Here is a 21,599-nt window from a genome sequence, read left to right as displayed (position 1 = left end):
AAAAAAGAAGACGCACACAACATTTTTCATATGGAGTACTCTTGAAATATTCAAGAGCGTGAGAATTTGTTTCATTGAATACAAGATAAATTAAATTATTACTGCTTAAAAGGGACATAAAAATAGGTATGTACTTTTTAGAGTGGATTGTTGCAGTAATTTATTAATTATCAGAAATGTATCACGGGAAGCGGAAAACGCATTTTAACAGAGAGTTGGTGATTTGTTGTATCTGTCAGAAGGAAATACAGAAACACAACTTTAATGATCACAAAGTTAAACTCCATAAGAATGACCCCAGCTGCAAGTATCAAGTGAAAATTGATCATAAGAAGCAGAAAACATTGAACTTAGCTGTTAAGAAAACTTCCTCTGCTACATCCTCATCCTCAGTCACTGCCTCCTCCTGCCCCGATGACCCTGCTCCAGTTGAGCCCTTACTTCCTGAACCAAGATCTGAAAAGTCCGTTTCTGCTGAAGATAAAGTTACTGCAGACACAGAAAATAATGGCGACTCGTCAAATTACCCCAGCGGACGGATTTCTCATGGAATAAGACTTCCTAATCTCAATATCGGACCAATCTTCTTTCCCGAGAAGCTCTTTGTAGTCAACAACAACAATATTCGCTCTGCAGATGACTCTGAGACTAGCAACAATGTCCAGGGAGCTGAGAAGAGCAAGACTGAGGAGATGGAGTTTGTGGACGGAGGCCCAGAGTACCCTGTCGTTTTCATGAGCCAGCTGGGTTACCCGGTACTTACCGGGTGGGATCCAAAAGGAAGGACATTCAGACCAGAACCAGAGTGGAGACTGAGCGGGAAACTGTGCCTAAAGTCGAGAGAGATCATCCTCTACAGGCCAAGTTACAAACATACAGTCCTCAGATAGATGACAAATACTCAAGAGACTTTCAATATGATTGGTTCTGTAAGTTCCCGTGGCTAAAATATGACGAGGTTGAAAAGTCAGCCAAGTGTTTCGCCTGTTCCAAATTTTCCATTTCCAACCTTGGGAAATTTGAGTTCAAAACATAGAAAAACAGTTCCTCGTTGAAAGTTCATTCTAACAACAAAAAACACAAACTGTCGATGGAAAAGTGGATCAATTTCCTCACATCAAAGAGAAAGAATACATTGGTTCTCGGCCATGTTCAGTCTCAACATGCTGAGGAAGTCGTGAAGTGGTGAGCTTATTTGAGGTATCTTTTCCAAACTGTTGGGTTCCTCGCAAAGAAAGGATTGGCTTTTAGGGCGATTCCGAAACAAGGGAAAAGTTGACGGAATCTAATGAAAACAATCGAGGAAACTTCTTGGAGCTTTTGTCCTTGCGTTCACACGACAATCATATTCTCAAAGATAAACTGGAGGCCGAAGTCAAAAAAATTGGTTCAGCTGGGGCAGGTTTTGCCAAATTGACTTCACCTGACATCCAAAATGAGCTGATAGAGATTATAGTATCCAAAGTGAGGGAAAATATAATTGAAGATGTCAAGACTTGTGCCAGCGATGATGACTACTGGTTCTCTGTGATTGTTGATGAGACATCAGATATGTCAAACACGGAGCAGTTCAGTCTGAAACTGGGATATCTGACGAGTGAAGGCATCAAGAAAGAGAGCTTCCTCAAGTTTGTAAAAGTTACCCAGACTGACGGCAAATATTTGTTTGAGAAGCTTCATGAGGCTGTCAAGGATCTCGGCCTTAACCCCGCCCACACTGTCTCCCTGGCGGCGGACAGTGCCTCCAACATATCCAGCATCAAGAAGGGTCTTGCCGCCAGGTGGAAGGAAGCAGCCCCACTGTGTGTCTACATCCACTGCTACGCCCATGTCCTCAATCTTGTAGTCAAGGATCTTCTCTCAGATATAACCCTGTTGAGAAATACAATGGGGACAGTACAAATTTTATACAACTTCATTGAAGGGTCACCAAAGAGGTCAGCAATCTACAAGTTGGTGAAGATAACAAGTAAAGATGAGGAGCAGGCCAAGGTGATGACCCTGAAGAACCAGTCTGCTACCCACTGGAGTCTCCTCTACGATGTTGTACACGCTGTATCTCTAGGGATGGTCAGAATCATGAAGACCTTCATAATAACGAGATTAGATAAAGATACATTGTCGAGTTCAACAGCAACTTCTCTACTCAACAGCATCTTTAGTCACGAATTTTTTTTCGGCATTGAACTGTTGAAGACACTCCTTAGACACACATCTAGCTTGTCAGATGAACTTCAAGGCAGAAAGGTTGACCTAACAAAGGCCCGGAAACACGTCAACCTAGTGATAAGGACTCTTCAAGATCTTAAGAATGAGAAAATCTTTGAATCAATCTGGAAACTTGCTGAGTTGAAGTCGTCTGAGATGAAATCAGTATTTGACCACGAGGACTCAATTGATTTGGAATTCAAGGAGGCGAAGATTCCAAGGAGAATAAAGTGGAAAGGAACAACTGAATCCTACTTCCGTGAAACACATTTCGATGTTGCAATCAATAAGATTGTATTAGAGCTTGAGAGCAGATTTGCCACCGACGATACAAACATCACAATGGATCTCAATTGCAATCGTCAATGACAGTGAAGTGGATACCTGTGTCATTGAGCGTGTCGCCAAGCACTACAGACTTGAACTCGAGCAGCTCCAGTCAGACCATGCAATCTTCCAGCAATTCAAGGTTAATATTATAATGTTTCATTTTGCATTATATGTTTAAAATTTATGTTTCTCTAGGCAGATATTGACACAGAAGACATGGTTTCGTCACAAATTGCTGCGGAGTTAATAAGCTCGGGAGTTTTCCGCCTGATGCCAGAGCTATACAAGGTGATCGTTATCCTGGCATCAATGCCCATCAGGAGCTGTGAGGCGGAGTGGTCATTCTCCAGTCTCAGAAGGCTCAAGAACCACATGAGGACCACCATGGACCAGGAGAGGCTCTCCTCCCTCACCCTCTTGAACATGGTCAGGGTGAGGGTGGACAAGGTGCTCCATGAAGACATGGACAGTTTGATTGACACCTTTGCGTAAAGGAAAGAGAGGAAAAACTTCTTCTTCTAATCATGATAAAGAACACATGCATTTTTTTCTTCATTTTTTTCAAACACATCACCACGTATACATCCAAGTTAAGAACATCAAGATTTGTGAACATAATTTATTTTCTGTCGATGTAACCGTTTCATGGTATATTATAATCTCGTTCATTATCTTCATCCGTTATTATTTTAAAAATATTTAAGGAGGTTTAAATTGTTTTACTTAATTGTATAGTTCAAAAATTTTCTCTCATTCTTGCACCGTGCATTTTATACTCCATTATACTCCTTCCTTTATGAATAAGGTCGGCATTGACTTTCCATCGAGAGTGTTTCCTTTTCATTTTATTTTTCCCAATGTTTGCCTGAAGAAAATAATGGTCAGACAGTCCATTTGACGATATTCTTTCAAGATTTAATCTATGCTGTAGCATTTGCCCTGTTTAAATATCCCACGTTCACCACTGAAAATCAACCGTTCACCCTTGTAAAGCGGACCGAAAAATCTTGCTGACATACGGCACTGATTAAGATAGTGTACCATTTTGAAGAAGATTCTAATGAAATATATTTGGAGACATTTGACAAACCATCCCAAACCATCGTAAAATCAACTAAATCTAACAGTTATGTTAGAAAAAGTTAATGCATCTAATCAATCATGTGTATCCCGGATTATAAAAATTAGTAGGGCTTCTAATACCAGAAAGATCCACTTATTCTAGAACTGAAGTCACTAAGGAAACAGAATGCACATTTAAACGAAAAAGTGAAAATAATTCAATCGGAAAATAGATTAGAAAATCTAAATCGAATTTTTAAGGAAGCGATGAAAGGAAAAATGGAAAAGAGATTTATTCAGTCTCAATGTACACTCATTATCAGTGGGAAGAGGTTTGGAAAATCGAATGAGGAGGATTTTGATAAAACTCTGATACTGTAGTCTCTTTCCTTGAAAGCCTAGCGTTACATTCAATCTAGTGGTCTACTTCTGGTTCCTAGTGTAACAGCCCTCAAACGGTGGATCCGAAAGTCTAAAACAGCTCCTGGAATACAATCAAATATTATTGAGATTATTGCTCAACCAATCAAATCTAACGAAACTCCAAAGAAAACTTAGCTGTCTTGTGCTTTGATGGCATGAAGCTCTGACCAATATCAAAAAAAGGAGTTGTGATGTGTCTATGGAGTAAATTTGGAAATACAAAAGGATATTCTCCAATGCCTGATAAATGTGATTGGAACAATGAAGTAAATTAAGAGAAATAAAAATGGAGAAGTGGTGTTGCCTAAGTCATCGGCTTTGAAGCCCTACCAAAAGGGCATAAGTATTTCTTCAAAATCTTTCATATCATTGTATCAATACATAAATAATAAAATTGGCTTTCCATAATATTGACATCACGGTTAAATCAAGATTGACTTGAAAGCTTTTTTTTCAAGAATAAGATATATTGGACGAACCCACTCTCATCCTAATGCAGTAGAGACCATGGATGGATTTCGGATACTCGTAATAAGGGGCTCAGAAAAAATGGTTGCTTATAATGCTCCCGTTAGACCTGAAAGAGACCAATATTTTGTTTCTATGTTTCAACAAATTACAGGTTGTAGTATCATTAATGCACTAATATATATATACTCTTCCAGCATCTCTTTTTACGTCCTATTTTGAGTAAAGCAGATTCAGAAGATAACATAGAATTTTATCAAAACTTTGATGATATATTTTATGCTGAAATCATTAAAGGTGAGATTGAAGAAGGTATAAGTAATGATGAAAATACAATAGAACAACCATCTAATGATTTACATCTTCCTAAAATATGTGAAGAAGAATGATTTCTTTATGTTGCTGGATATGTGGCCAAATCGTTACGTCAAAAATTTTCCACTCTGGCGTGTAATGCTTTCAGCATCCAAGCTCCTCCATGTCCATGGGTTAAAATATTGTCAAGAGGGGACTGCTTCAACTTCGGAATCTTTTGTGTAATTTTGCAAAAAATAAGAAGCATTTCATAAAGTTTCATGGGAATTTTTTTGATACCGAACCATATGTAAAGGATTGACTCATCAGCATAATTGTGGAAAAGTATCCTAAGGAAGAATATGAAGTTATAAAAAAAAAACTATTCACACTCGTACATTCATTGGACTAAAGTATATTAATATTGTAAACAAAAGTAGCATAAAATGAATAATAAGAAGTAAGGTGCGAAAAACTGCTCATTTCATTAGTTAAAAAATAGAGACGGAAATTATATATAATTTTTTTTAGGATCATTATTTCATTTTAAACAATAAACTTCCGAATTGTGAGTGCCTGTGTTCCAGCGATGTCTAAGCAATTCCTCGGAAATTGAATGGGCAGCATTTTTTTCAAAGTAAAAGAGTTCTTCTTTGACAAAACTGTAATGCTATTTTTAGCTAAGTTTTTTTTTTGTCAAATTCACAAATAGTCAATATGGGAACTTTTTGACTGTGCATTATTCAGTTTTATTTCATTAAAGTATTCGTTTTAAGATACTTAAGTTTAATTAAATCATTACATAACAATGCATATTATGATGTTTTTAAATTCATGATCCCTAGTATATGTAATTATGTTGCACTTTATCACAATGACCTATTCTTTAATGCTTGGAGTGACGAAGTAACGCGCTCTTTTGTTAGATTGAACTCCACATATTCTCCGAAGAGTTTTCATCTAGTATATTCTATATAATAAAGAATGCTTATGATAATTTATAGCCATCCTAACAAATGACAGTCAATACAAATAACTTATAATTAATTACAATATATTTGGATTGAATATATTGTTTTGCGATAGAACTGATGATGAAAAGGCTGAAGAGTTAACACAGAATAAGTAATGACTAATAAACCTTCAATTTAATTTTCCTAATGGTTTTGATTGAAATCTGACAACCTTTTTCGTTCCTCGCTGTAGTCCACTATGGCAAAGTGATCCTCTGTAGAAACTGAGACTTAGCTTCAATTACTTCACTAGGCTGGGAAGATTCTCAATGGGTTTGAATGTATTTTAGTAAAATGAAGACCTCGTCAAATTGTAGAATCAATCATTAGATTGTGTTTTTTTTTATAGGATGGAAAATGTGAACAAAACACGCAACTACTTATACACTATGCCGTCACTATTAAAAGTGTGGTGGAAGTGAAACATCAGTCGTAAACACTTTATGGTATAACCTTGTATTTCTATTAACCTTGAGTATTAGTAGGGTTGTGGGAATCGTGTTTTGCGCAAGCGCACCCGCAAATACAGCTTCAACTATCTGGGTCCTCTGTTTTCTTTCGGATATAAACAAACCTTTATTCATAAATTATACTTGATGGCGGATGGGTAATTTCGAACATACTTATAAGATATCTCAATTATGATTTTTTTAACAATACAATTTATCTGAAAATTTACTACATATAGAAGCTTTCCTTCACCAAAATATAGCTTTACTTTGTAATATTTAATCAAAATAATATTATATAGAAAATGTCTTAATGTTAGCTATAATTTATTGTATGATACAAGATAGTATTAAATATTAATTGTCATAATATAAAACTTTGGTATGCAAGTATAGAGAAGCACAATTAAAATTATTTGATGATGCAAATAAAATATGTGAAGTATATATCAATGGAGAATAGTAGAAACGGCAAAGAATAATCAAAATACTCCAAATGATTTAATATCAAAGGGTGATAACGCAAATACAAAGTCTTGTAGATTCAATATATATCGAAGAAGTCAAAGCTGTAGGAGATCGTGGAACAATAGCCAAGAAAGATTTGTAGGCGTGTGGTTTTCAATTTCTCCATAATAATGGGAGAGTTTGCCTTGCAAAAAGCGTAGAATGCACAATATGTGGTAAGACAGGCCACTATGCAAGAGTATGCAGTTGTCTAAAAGAAAACTCAATTTCGATCATCAACTCTATTCAAAAATTTGAACTGAATACATTAGCCATCGATGCATTGAATGTCCATGGAAATTACTTCAAAAATATAATAGCTGCATATGACAGTGGTGTAATTGTATCTGTCGCTGAATCAAGAGTTCAAAGTAAATTTCGATTCCAACCCAATTAAAAGAATATCTTTTAGAATATATCTTTAACTTTATTGTATATTATTAATAGATAACTTCCCTATATATAACTTTATAAATGTATATTATATTCTGTAGATTTATGCACGACAAAATATATTGTTAGTTAGAGAAAATCAAACCCATCATTACAGGAAGTGTACTCGTAACTTCTTAGTGACCATTGAGCATAAACGATGAATAAATAACTTTGGCACGAAATCTAAAGAAAAGAAATGAGGCAATAAAGTAACAAATTATTTAAAAAATATTGTTAAGAATTACGTGCTGACAATTAAATGAACAAAACATTCATACCTTTTGGTGATCAACAATTCCCTCCATTTCTTATTACTTAGTTTGAACCTCCTTTTCGTATTGATGATATTCATCATACTAAAGACTCTCTCAGCATCACAATTGACAATTGGAGTGTTTTTGTATACAAGTTTTTCACTTGTTGAGAGTTCCTTTAGTTTTGTGAAGCACTTCTTTTAACTTGGTCTTGAATGGCTCTTCCTTCAAATCTTGAGGCAGATTTTCTGCTATGGGTAGGCTGGTAGGAAAAGGCAATCTTTCCTCAAGTGCAGTTATTGCCAAAGGTATTTGACGAAAAATTTTCTGCATAAATACGACTTCTTCTCTTAAGGAATTATGATTAATTACTTCTTGTGTTCTTCTGGTTGCTGCCAAATATTCTTCAAGGCTGTTGAAATATTATCTGAAGACGTCGAAGTGATGGTAGTAGTACTCCACTGCTTTTAACCAAGTTCCCTATCTTGTTATAATTGGTGATGGAGGGAGGACAATTTGATACGAAGCAGTTAATACCCTCTTTCTTCTTCCAGAATTAAAAAACCTCTTCTTCACATTGGAAATAAGTTCGTTTGTTAGAGGAAACTTTTTTTTGAATCATATCTGCAACTCTATGTAATCTATGAGCAATACATGTAATGTGAATCAATTCGGGGAATTTTTTCTTTTAAAGATCTACTCCTGCTTTAATACAATACAAGGCAGAATCAGTAATGAAAAGTTGAAGTCTACACTGGACAAAATCTTCTCCCCATAACTTATAAACTGAGCTTATGACGATGTTCTTTACATTGTTTGCGTTTGCAATCTCAGTATCAATAAACTCAATAGGACAAGGTCTCCCACAGAAATGTCCCTCCAAAGGGCCAATCAAAATTGCCATCATTGACCTCCCTGGATGATCTCTCGTCTCATCTAGTGCAACGAAAATATCCTTTTTCTTCTACTTCTTCTTTTATTCTATTCAAAACTCCTCAACATACTTCCCCAAATAAGTTGTTAACGACCTATCGACCCGGAGAAGTTATTGGAGTGTATTTTTCACTAAACTCGGAGAAATTGGGATGATACAGAACATTTAAAGGGATGTTGCACGACACAAATAACCTTGCTACGTCCAAATTGAATGATGAACCGCTCAATTCTCCTTCGTCTCCTTGAGTCTTTTGTTTCTTGAAGACTTTGAAGTTGTTGATGTGTTGGGAGGATTTGGAGTGGCCAATTACTTGCCATAAAGAACGAGATGGGCACGATAAACTGCAAAAACAGTAAGATATACTTTTACTTCCCAAATCATAATTCCACACATCAGTACCTCTGTTATTAGAAAAATGTGAAAAAAGGCACATTTTCATACAATATTTCTCACAATACTGAGGATAATTTTTTTAGAAGATTTAAGGGTACCAAAGTATTTTATTCCTTTTTTTATATAATCTTTTTCAACCAATCAAATTCGTTCTCTTTCAACGATTCCAACAACTCTAGGTATTAGCAATTAGTTATTGATTACTCATTGTATAAAATATCATATTAGTTACTTTAAGGGATGAAATTGAGGATAGCTCAATATTAATAGATTTATAATATAGAAATATGAAAGTTATTTTTGATGGGTTTTACGAAGTAAATCAAGTTATCCTGAATTTGAATATTTCGACGACATTTCATATTAACTGTTCTAGTGTTACTTGAAATACAGAAAAATTCTCATTTCTATCGTAGAATCATATGATATTCTATCCTCGAAATCGTAAATTTAATCAACAGAACCATATGTCTCGCTCCCGCTTTTTACAAGCACTCGCTCGATGCTCATCCCTACCTATGTGTAACATAAGTACAAGTCTAAGCCTAAAGTTTATGAGGCTAAAGTAAAACTGATTTCTTCTGCCTCCATTTCCTTAATAAGTGGATGTTTTCTCCTACAATGGATAAAATTATCAAAGAGCAAGATAATACGTGGATAATAAAATCAAAATGTGAAAACAGTCACTATTTCAGTAACTTCTTAGATATTATTCCAACAAATGTTTAATTTGTTAGCCAAAAACCAACACTTGGAAATTAACAGCCAAGTACAACCGTCAAAGAAAAGAAAGGATCCTTTTAAAAAATATATACCAGAAAATTAATAACTTTAATAAAATTAAAAGTGAATATTTATTTAGTTACATAGAGTTAGATATATATGTAATAAATTAGTTTTTAAATAATACTGTAAAATATAATAACAAATTAAGTATGTTTTTAAATGGGTCATTATTCTGATATACACATAATAACTACAATTTTTTGTATGTAACGTGATTATTATTCTCTAATTGAATATGTCTATAAAATTATAAAATGAAATGTTTTTTGAATAATAGGAAACGCATAATACTTATAAAAATTCTTATATAGAGGAAACAATTATTATTTAGTTAAGACTTTATCGAACATTCCTTCAGTTAATCATCCATCAATATCACTCTTAGGTAAATAAATAATTGATTAATGGATTAGAGTCTATATTATATTCATTCATGTGAGAATTGAAAGATCACGATATAAAACGATATGAACTCTTCCATTTCTTCGTAAGTCAGTCTTTGGTCACTAAAAAACATATTCCGAGGGTTGAACTTCTTTTTGGCCATCATCTAAAATATTAAATGAGGATGAGAGCCAGTCGAACTTCATTTATGAGTCCTTAACGAATTTAGAGGCAAGGAGACGAATATATGGATTCCTCTTGGCAAACGAATATTATTCATGAATATATGAGATAGATTCGCAAATAAAAAGTCGTTTATTCGAATAATTACCTATAATCTTATAACTAAATGAAAATCCAATTCTATTGCGAAAGGTGCAGAATCTTTTAAAGTGTGAGACACTTCTAAGGTTTCTTTTTTAATTCTAATTTATCATGCTTCTGATTCCAATCCTTTATATAATTCTTTACGATGCTAGTTTTCATTTAACCGATTCCAAGTTTCGATGCACTGAGCTAATGAACAATGACAAACTGATGTCTAACAAGAACATATCCACTGTTGTAAAAAGTAGTACAAAGGGTTTGATATAATTTACACTTAATATATAATATTGCTGAGTAGAAAGATTGGTAATGATTGATGCGTCACTTTTTCCCTTTACTATTTGTCTGCATTCCTGGAGATGTATTAAAATTTCTATAGATGAATAGTTTGTCGCATATTGAAGAACCTTCGTTACATGAAAAACATTCCTCGTTCTTAATCCTTTCAGCCTTCATCACGGATATAAAGGTATTCAGTACACATAAAAAGGGAACTATCATACATGATAAATGAAGGGATTTACATATTGTCTCTTTAGTGCTTAAAAATGAATATCTGTAAATAATTCATGTATATTTATCAAGACATCAATAAAAAAACACCCTTTTGTTTTTAATTGAGCTGATAACTTCCAACAATTTACAAAATTAGCCCATGGAACTTTAAAATAAATGATATTCCAATAGATATAAGTTATTTAATGATCTCTTGTTATACTGAATTCTTCTTGGGTCATTTCATAAATATTGGTTCTTCGCTTTTTACATCTGGTAAAGTTTGAGTCTTTCTTTTGGATCTTTAATGCCAGTCAATGGAGAGGCGTCTATAGAATTTCCATCAAGGGGGATGTCATCACGAATATAAAAAACAAAGAGTAGATCCTAAGTGAAATGAATGATTATTAATTACCCTATTTGGGAGCTATGGCTTCCTGAGACCCACGATTTGTAAACCCTAAACTCAACTAGTATATCATTGACACAAATAATTAGCATTAAGATTTTCCATGATAAAAACAATCGGAGTCTATTTTCATATAATGTTGATATTACTAATTAGTAATTAGCGTCATCAGAGTTAGTTGGTTCATAAATAAAGACATCACATCAAAATCTCTATGTTTTCACTTATTTTCAATAATTCCTTGTAATAACCGGTTTTAATCTGTGTCAATATTCTCATTAATATCAATAACTATATGTATTGATATGGATTGCAATATCTTATGATATAAATACTTTTTGACAGCCCTAGTAATTACTCCTTGCTTCAAAAATTAGATTCATTTTAGGTTGAAATATTAATATGTTATTAATATAGGATTATAAATCTTAATTACAAAACTTAAGCAGTATTGTATTTATATCACTAAATTTGTATCTAATTTATAAATATCTACAATTCGTTAAATCAAAAGAAATTATCACCCTCATCACAAACATTTATTTTCGATGATTTGAAATATCTCAACACAAAATTTTTAAATCTTAGGTACAAACAAAATAATTTTGAATTAATTATTTGTTATATTATCAGATATCTTGTAACATAAAAAACTACCTGCAACATAGGGGATGGGGGGGATGGGCATGTCTCTTTTAAAACAAATAGAATTTACAATTATCAAGCATACTTTCAAGGAGGGCTGATCTGGTGTAGATGTCACAAATGACAGTTACCCCAAATTTTTTATATTTAAATGCACATACCGGGACTGTACTCCCCAACGAAAGTGTTTTGCAAGGGATAGCAGCTGCATGTAGTCTCTAGATGTCGTACCCTCCTAGTAATAATAAGAACAAATAAGATTTGAATGAAAAAATCTACATTACTATACCTACCTTTATTTTCAATGTATCTCAGACTTGTAACTTATGCCATCTAAAATATATTCATATAAATAGATAGATTTGCAAATAAAAATTAAATACTTCATAAAAATGTTATTTATTTAATAGTATGTATAGGTATTAATTTACTGACAATTGTTATTATTGTTATTTATATTGAAGAAGTAAAAGAAGAGTTAAGCAGACGTTGGTTTTGATTTGTCAATATGAACACGGGTCTTTATTCTTTCCGGGAGCTCATTATAAATAACTTCAGGAACATGATCATTGCATCGATAAACAAGATCTGACCATATAATCATTTCTTGTGAGAAACAAAACACACCTATAATCATGATATTTGAGTAATAAATGGATATAACAAACTGTATAAACTAAAACTACATAAGTATAACGATTTTTCATTACCTAAGCGTCCCCCTTTTAGTGTATCATCAAAGATATTTCCAGAATCAGCTACCATTTTTTTCTCCCTCAAATATTCGTAAACGTATCAAACCAATTTTGGGGCGATGAAGAAGTAGCCATCGATAAGCAACCTTTTCCCTCCATCCTACATTTCTAGGATCTTTCCAAAGTAATTTTACCTGATTTTCTGTGTTTCCTGTGTGCCACATCGCATTTCTCATCATCTGTCCTGGTCCAGTTTTTGACTGAACTAGTTTGAGCTGTATACCTGGTTCAGCAACGGCACGGAACGGCGTTGCCTGCCAATATGTTTGAGTATTTTTTTTTCCACATTACAGTGTAAAATTGATTATTGTCTTGATAAGAAAAAATAAAACCAACATAGTCATCATCTATCTCTGTATCCACAAAGAAAGTTCCTTCAAAATCAACTCCACCAAAGCGATGAAAACCAACAGCCAGACCAGGATCAGAATTCATTGTTTGTACGATTTCTGCTCCTTTATTATATATGACCCAATTAGGATCAATTTGTGAATCACCATGAGGATCTAACACCACAGTTTGATAAGTTCTAAAATCAGTAGAGTATATTTTTGAATTATTTGGACAATTATCAAATAAATCTGGGGTTCCATCAGTATCAGTGTCTTTATCACAAATATCTCCTCGACCATCTAAGTCAGAATCTTTTTGGTCAGGGTTGGCTGCAATCCAGCAATTATCTTTTTCATTCTCTATTCCATCATTATCTGCATCTCGATCACAATCGTCACCAATTCCATCAGAGTCTGTATCCAATTGATCTGAATTAGGTTCCATTGGGCAGTTGTCTATATCATCGTGAATACCATCCTTATCAGCATCATTGTTATTATCACAGATATCCCCAAATGTGTCTTCGTCTGAGTCTTGCTGATCTGTATTTTTTATATGTGGGCAATTATCACATGCATCTCCAATACCATCATCATCAGAGTCGATTTGATCTGAATTTACTATCATAGGACAGTTATCATTTTCATTAGGTACTCTATCATTATCTATATCATCATCACATGAGTCTCCAACGCCATCCTCATCTGTGTCTTCTTGGTTTATATTAGGCAGATATGGACAATTATCGCAAGCATCTCCTCGCTTATCATCACCATCAACTTCTGTATCAGCTTGATCTGGGTTACTCACAAGAGGGCAGTTATCAGGGGTGTTTGGGATACCATCATTATCAGCATCTTCATCACATGCATCTCCAATACCATCTTGATCTGAATCTTCCTGTCCTGAGTTGGGGGTATCCAAGCAATTATCCCTTCGGCATTTTAACTCAGAACATGAAATATCTATATCAGGCCAGGCATCTAGGTCCCGATCTGGACCACAAACCTTTCCATCCCCTGCCCAACCTACTTTACATTTGCAAATATAGAAAGAAGCAGTCGGTGGCATTATACAATCTGCATTTTCATCACAAACTGTTCCATCTGGACATACTCCAGGACGATTACTACATCCTTCAATTTGATTGCCAACAAAACCTCGAATGCATGGTCCACAATAATATGATCCTTCTGTATTTACACAAAGAGAATTTTCAACACAATATCCATTATTTTTTGCACATTCATTAACATCATAGCAAACTTGGCGTTGGCGGGATGCAAAATCAAGTCCTACTCCAATAAAACCTTCTGAACCTGAAAATCCAACTGGACATGGTCCACATCGGAAGCCGGGTACTGTATTATAACAAGTAACTGAGACATCACATGGATCAGCTAGGTCACATTCATCAAGATCACTACACCAAGTACCATTTCCTGTTAACCCTTGTGGACATGCACCACATTTGTAATAAGGAAGATTATCCAAATTAAAACAATCTACACCGTTATAGCAAGGAGGAGGATTTTTTTCACATTGAGATGGATAACAAGTAATACCATTTCCGCGATAACCAATTGGACATGGACCACATCTGAAGTATGGTGCATTATCTTTGGGGTAGCATGTAACTCCAGAGTAGCATGGGTTTGTTTTACAAATTTTTCTCTCACAAAAATGACCGTTGCCTTCAAATCCAATAGGGCATTCCCCACAAACAGGACCATCGGGAGTATTTCGACACTTTACTCCATGAAAGCAAGGAGAAGGAATGTCTGAACACTCTGGTTTCTTTACTTGACAGGCTTTACAATTTAGAATCGATTCTCTAAGGGAAGATGTTTCTACCTTTTGAAGATTGATTTGATCCTTTAACCTATTTAAGGCTTCTATAAGCTCACGTAATGTAACCACTAGTAACTTATCCGCTTCATCGAAGTTAGAAATAGGAATATCTCCACGAGATTTTGACCTAAAACTATTAGTTTCACGACTTTTATTTCGAGAGTATCCATATTTTCTCGATGAAGGTTGCTGTGCCTGCATTTCATCTTGACCACATGCATAATCTTCTTTTAAAATAGTGCTAATATTTGAAGTATGCATTACCTGATTTGGTTACATGAAAAATAATATCTGTATTAGAGAAAAATAACAGTTTTGATATGTTTGAAATTTATATCAATAAAATGATAAATAATTCTATGGATGCTTTGAATAGACATATCTAAAAGTATATATATATATATAGTAATATTTACTTTAATAAAAAGTAAAGAAATAGTACTTAATAGGTGCAATTTATATATAAAGCTTTTTAATAATAACCATTTTTATCAGAATGGGAACATATGGTAACCTACTTCTAAGTCGATATCCTCATCGTAAAGGAGTCTTATTTTAGAATATTGTTCTTTTGATACTAATCCACGGACTTCATAAGGTATTGAAATGTTGGTTTTTTTATGACAGCTATAATATAGTTGTAACTCTGTGGAATTAACGTTTTGTTCAAAAATAATTAACAGCTGATCATTTTCGACTCTGTTGTCATCCTTTATATAAGCCAATTCAGGGATTGAAACCTTTTTTCTCCAAATAGTGTCTGTATAACGTCTTAACACGAATTCAATTGTGAAGGAATCTTCTAATAAGTAAATCTGGAAACAAGTAGCATAAATATATTTTAATATAAGATAAATTGTGCATATTTAAAAGATAATTTTTGAGGGTTTATTTAAATTTACTCTGGATCCAAAACGTTTGATATATAACCCTTTATTGGACATAATTAACCTTATTTCAACTTTAATTCAATATATATATATATGTATTATATATTTGTTTAATATATAATAATTTTCTCTTTAAAGCTATTAAGAGTAAAAATATTGAAAAAAAAAAAAGAATATTGCTACAAATAATAATTAAATAATCAACTCCTTCAAATGCATTTTCTTCGAAATAATATTATTTTTTATGTATATGTTTGAAAATGATTAACTGAATAGTTCTCTAAAGAACACCAAATTTAAAATATAAAATACATCGTTTACCTGAAATTCCTTATGGACATCTCCAAATTCTATAGAAAGAAGTGGGTTGGGTTTTATCGAATAGTGTGCTCTATCCCAAACACCTTCAAGAGCTAGGATAAAGGTTTGTCGATTTAAAACTTTGCGAAAGTTCCGATTAGCACTTCGGTCATCAATAAGAGAACTTCTGCTTTGTGAAATATTCAGACAATAAAACAATATATTTACAAGAAGACATCTTGAATTCATTTTGATGAATAAATATACAGGCATATTCTATGATACAAGTTTGTATTCTTATTTCTTATAAGTGAGTGTGGCATAATATAATTTAAGGGCAGGTTGACATTCCCTGCCCACTAATCAACCCACATACCCAAAAAGGAAAAGTAAAGAAAGGAGGTGAATGGTTTCCAATATTGAATACTTACAAGAAAAAAAAATTGCCACAAATCACAAGACAATTTCAAAGTAAGTATTAAAATATTATACTCCATGATTTAAATACGTGTAAGTTCATTACATACTTTATTTTCTCTAATAACTCATTAGTAAAATTTCCTTTATTTTCTTAATCTTATTTTTTAAGACTGCTATAGTTAATTAGATAATCATAAATATTATTAATATGAATTGATATTGATTCAAGTGAAATAGAGAAAGTAAATATGATCGTCATAGCTCCCATAAAATAATTTTAAGAATTGTTAATGAAATTCCGAGAAAAAAAAAATACTCATATTAAATCTAAAATAACTTTTTCATAACTTATGTACATTTCATTTTAAAATAGTGTTTATTAGTAATACATTCATAAGTTTTATGATCCTTGAAAAATATTTTAATTCTTAGTTGTAAATATGTGACTTGACTGTAAAATAATTGAAAATGAATGCATTAACTCTATACTTATTATTAAAATATTAACTAAATATTTTAAGAACAATTATAAGGAAAGTTCCAATGTAACAAGTACCTATATAATAGTAAGTCAATTAGTCATTTATTTTATACTATTTTAATTTATTTAATATGATTTTAACTAATTCTTCTTCTTGCTTAATGCATTTTTATTTTTAATATATTGATTAAAATTTATTAAATAGAGAGCAAGTATTTTTTTAAATTCTCCTATGTCCAAACCAAGACTTACCCTGAACACTCTGAACCACAAAATTCATAATATTATTATCATTAACAACTTTTATATCTATTATGCTCATAAGATCAAGACCACTAAAAAACGGCCAACCAAAGGACCCATCAATATAGCTGTCATTGATCACTCCCAATTGTCTTTAGTCTCATTAAAAGTTATGAAAATATCCTTATCTCCAATTTCCCTCTTAATTTTGGAGATTACATAATTGCTAACAGCCTTCATTAATCTGTGTAGAGCCATTCTACTAGGGAAAGTTCTACCAGCATACTTCTTCATAAATTTCGAGGATTTGGGGTTAATATTAAATCAACCAAGCATTTTTAGGGGGTCGGTGTTAAAGTTAGCGTTGCCAGAATCCTCACTAGTCGGATGGTGTTTACATGCATTCATGTTTTTGATATGGACGACGACATTAAGTGTTGTTAAATTCTGAATAAGGGTATTAACAACGACATTTCCTACAAAATATATTGTAGGGGGCTCCAATGCTAATAGACATACAAGTTTATTCCAAAACGTGTACGACTGAGGTTTAACTTCCCCCACGTTTTTAATAGTGACGTTATAGAATATCAATGGTTGCACATTTTTTTCAAAATCTGTTTGTCTTGCTAAGTAGTCGGTACGATACATTCATTTGAAAATTGTAGCAAGCCCGATTACAATCTAGCCTTGTATTTTTATTAATCTTGGGTAGCTCCAATTTCAGGGGTCCCCATTCATTTAAATCCGAGTGTTGATTTTTTTTTTTTTTTTTTTGGCATATTACAAATAATTTTAATTATATTGTACAAAGCTAGATGGGAAAATATAGATTCTATATTATGGGGAGATTTGATCACAAAAATGATTTAACAAAGAATTAATAAATAAGGAAAAAGAATACACTCAATAACCATTTTTCCTTTAGAAATCTCAAAACAGTAATTTATCGAAACTTGCATAGTTTTAGCTATCATCAAATATAGAAAAGTTTAATAAATATGGGGAATAATGTAAGGGACAATGTGTCAAATTATTCCAGACCTTTTTCCTACAAAAAATTTAGAGATTTTATGTTTATAAATTAATTAGCATATTTAAAAAATAAGCCACTATTACGAAAATATTATGTCTTCTATAAAATATTTATCAAGTAGCAATTTACTTGCATTACATATAATTTTGTCATCCAAAACTCGCTTATAAATGGGAGTCTTGTGAAGTTAAACAATACATAGATTCATTAAAAATTACCTCCATAAGATTACCACAATTACGTTGTGCTAGTTTAAATTGTACCTTAACAGTAGTTGAAAATTAATTGATTTTTAAGTATAAGATATTGGACGTGCCCCAATATAATTTTTTTCCTTATCGATTCACGCAAAAATCATTGATATAACTTAATGGTTCAGCCTTCAACCAACTGAAATCTTAAAATCACGCGTTAACAGCCTATTTTGGAATGAAATTTTCATATATTAAACTTCAAACCGCAAGCTCTTTCTTTAACAATATAAAGAGGCTCTTGTTTTTAAAATGTTCCTTTTTGGAGGAGCGAAAATGCAACTGAGAGAGAGATTTGTAATCACATCAGTAAGTTTTGTGCTTCCAAAATTTAATTCATCATGGTATTTTCACTCCTACAAGCATCTCACCTTAATATGTGTGAGGTTATATGTTTATATAATAATAAGGTAGTGCAATCTAACTCAAATTTCTGCGGAGTTCCATTCGATGCTATTTTTATTTTATTTTTTCCATCTCTTCCAGCCTTGATCTCCGGTATCCTTGATAGTATAGATTTCATTTCATGACTGAAAACTGTCAGTGGGTTCACTGATGTTTTTTTTTCAATGCATCATTAAAGGTTCTAATAGTCATGGTCAGTGCTGTAAATCGTGGGAATTTTTTATCGGCCCCGTTTTTTTGGAATAAGTAATCTAAAAAATGCATTTTCGTTTTCTAAGTAGTTATCATTATTATTTAATTCCTGAGAAGTGAACTCACTGAATACTACTTCTGTTTTTCAATATATCTTTTTACTGAATTCATTACAAATTTCAGAGTAAAATTTATTTTAGATAGATACGACTCATCTACTTTTGATAAATTTTTTTAACTTTCAGATTATACTTCGGATATTCAATTCTGAGCAGCTCCAGATCTACTCACAATAGACATAATTGCAGTCATCTCTTTATTTGACATCTTCTTGTGTTCTTATAAATTAACAGTACTATCGCCAACAACAAATATTCACCTACGAGCCTTCAAGGCTTATGATCTTAATCCTTGTCCTGCTTAATGTTAATTTTAGACTGCGACATGTAAGGATATTGAAGAGTAAAACTCATACACCTTGCTCCATTGTCATAAATAAAACTGTACGCTTTATTACTACTTCATAGGAATATCTTGAATCATATTCACATTATATAAGTACACGTAATAACAATATCTATCCACAAATATGGAATACTCAGTATATAAAACTAAAATAAACCCAAAATTACATGATAACCCTACCAATTTGAAGAATATTTGGGTGAAGAGCAGTATAGTTGTTCTGGCAGTTTATTATATCAGCTATAAGAGAAGGGAAATAAACACAAATTCCACTCTCTATCTTCTAAAATCATAGATAGGAATTATTCTGATATCAGTCCTCAATTATCAGAGCTCAGAGTTCAACAAGGACTTACACGTATTACTGCCCAACAAATCTTCAGAGTTCCCATTTTCATTACTGAGCGCATGCACAAGGAATTACTTTTTATTCAGATGTGACCTCTTCAAGAATGAAAGAGCAATAATAACAGCTTTGGAATTTATAAAATGTTCTTCAGATTACCAGCTAAAAAATAACCTCACACGCGTTAAGGTCATATTTTATGCAAATATATTTATGAGTAAGATGATTTAACTCTACAAGAATGTGAATTTCTGCTGTGGTCATATGAATTTAGGCATACGGAAATTTTTGCAGTATTGTTCTGTAGTTTACAAAAATGTCCTGAAGAAATCTTTAAGAAAAAGTTTAATATGATTCAAGTGAAAGGTTATTCAAGACAATTTGATTGATGATTTTGTGATGATGGCATCTCTATTCTATTCCCCAATATTTCAAAAATTAGTGAAACTCTGGCAGTGCAAAATTAGTACCTCTATATGATATAAATGGTTCTGGAACACCATCACCAATATATATAGCATTTTATAATTTTCTTTGTTATCTTCAATATATATACACCCTATCTAATTCATTGTCCCTTAGAGGCACAGAGGTAGAACAAGGAACCACAAATATCTCTTTACAAAAGCTACACAATGTCTACCTCGTTCAGAGAACAAATCTATGCCTATCAATTGAAAGACTCTTGAATATTTTAAATTTTGATAAAAAAAAACTTCATATAATGTTTAGGCATACAGTTTTCAGTTCCTCAAACCAATACACATTCTTGAGTAGTACCTGGTGAATCCATTTCTTTGGTTGCCAACATAGAGAACAAAAAACATTTTCTGCTTCTGGAGTAAATTTTCGGACAATATGAGATCGTTGGGCTACTCCACCACCTATATGCAGGCTTGGACATTGAAGGGAAAAACGAACGGCGTTTACTCTATCTGTTAATTTTTTAACGAATGAACGACAAACGGAAAAAAAATGAACGATGAAGGGAAAAAATACGAACGATTCATCAATTTGAAAATTCTAGCAATAGTGACGTCATAGAGTATGAGTGATTACATATTTTGTAAAAATCCGCCAGGTCTTGCCCAGCAGTCGGTACAATAAATCAGGTAGAAAAATCTAGCGAGCCCGATTACATGATGATCCAACCTTGTATTTCTATTAACCTTCCTTTTTCTTAATTTTTAACCTCTCCTTTTTTTTCAATATCATTAATTCTCTGGAGAGCGTGGGAAGATATTAATATACTCGAATTTCATTTTATACTATACAATTACAGGTATTAAAAATCTCAACTTTGGAACTGTATTCTGTAATTCCTGAAATATTGTTTTATTGAAATTTTATATTGTATTAGATCACAGATTTTGATGTTGGAAAGTCGAGTATACGAATATCTTCCCATGCTCTCCAGACAATTAACAATAGATATTGAAAAAAAAAAAGAACCATTCAGAATTAAGACAAATTTCTTTCATAATGCACAGTAATAAAGATTAAAGGAAGTGACAGAATCCCTTCGTGGAATCTTCGGGAATCTTCGATAACTTGGGAAAATTTAAAATACAGACTGGACTATCTGTTAATATAGGAAAGATGATCATCGTTACCAATTGTGAGGAAGATCTGAGGCCACAATTTGGAAAATTTGTCTCAGAGGAAACCCTACTTGGGTTCGAGGTATGCACGTCGGCCTTGGGAGCCCTAAAACGAAACGAAGAAAAAATTATTTCGATTATTGAAAGGAGCGTTAACTATTTTAAAGGTGTACCCATAACCAGATTTGAAAAGCTCAGGATCTGGGATAAA

The 21,599-nt window shown here is 32.8% G+C and overlaps 1 protein-coding gene and 1 long non-coding RNA gene across 2 annotated transcripts in view; one reads left to right on the top strand and one right to left on the bottom strand.

Annotated features, from left to right (window-relative positions):
- Positions 1 to 12,202: 12,202 nt before the first annotated feature.
- On the bottom strand, positions 12,203 to 16,221 carry Tsp (Thrombospondin). Its single transcript, XM_040722500.1, is given in 6 exon segments — positions 12,203 to 12,446; positions 12,530 to 12,587; positions 12,589 to 12,855; positions 12,857 to 15,022; positions 15,277 to 15,573; positions 15,970 to 16,221. Coding segments are annotated over 6 exon segments (3,189 nt in total). The 3' UTR covers positions 12,203 to 12,297.
- Positions 16,222 to 16,279: 58 nt separating this feature from the next.
- LOC121127140 (uncharacterized) overlaps positions 16,280 to 21,599 on the top strand; it is a 30,869-nt gene continuing 25,549 nt past the window's right edge. The window contains exon 1 of the long non-coding RNA XR_005867561.2: positions 16,280 to 16,419. This is a non-coding gene — a long non-coding RNA (uncharacterized lncRNA). The remainder of the gene's footprint in view (positions 16,420 to 21,599) is intronic.

The sequence above is a fragment of the Lepeophtheirus salmonis genome, chromosome 12 (genome assembly GCF_016086655.4).
Source record: "Lepeophtheirus salmonis chromosome 12, UVic_Lsal_1.4, whole genome shotgun sequence".
NCBI classification, from domain to species: Eukaryota; Metazoa; Arthropoda; class Copepoda; order Siphonostomatoida; family Caligidae; genus Lepeophtheirus; species Lepeophtheirus salmonis.
The sequence above is the reverse complement of the archived record's forward strand: the minus strand, read 5'-3'. Positions and strand labels throughout refer to the sequence as shown.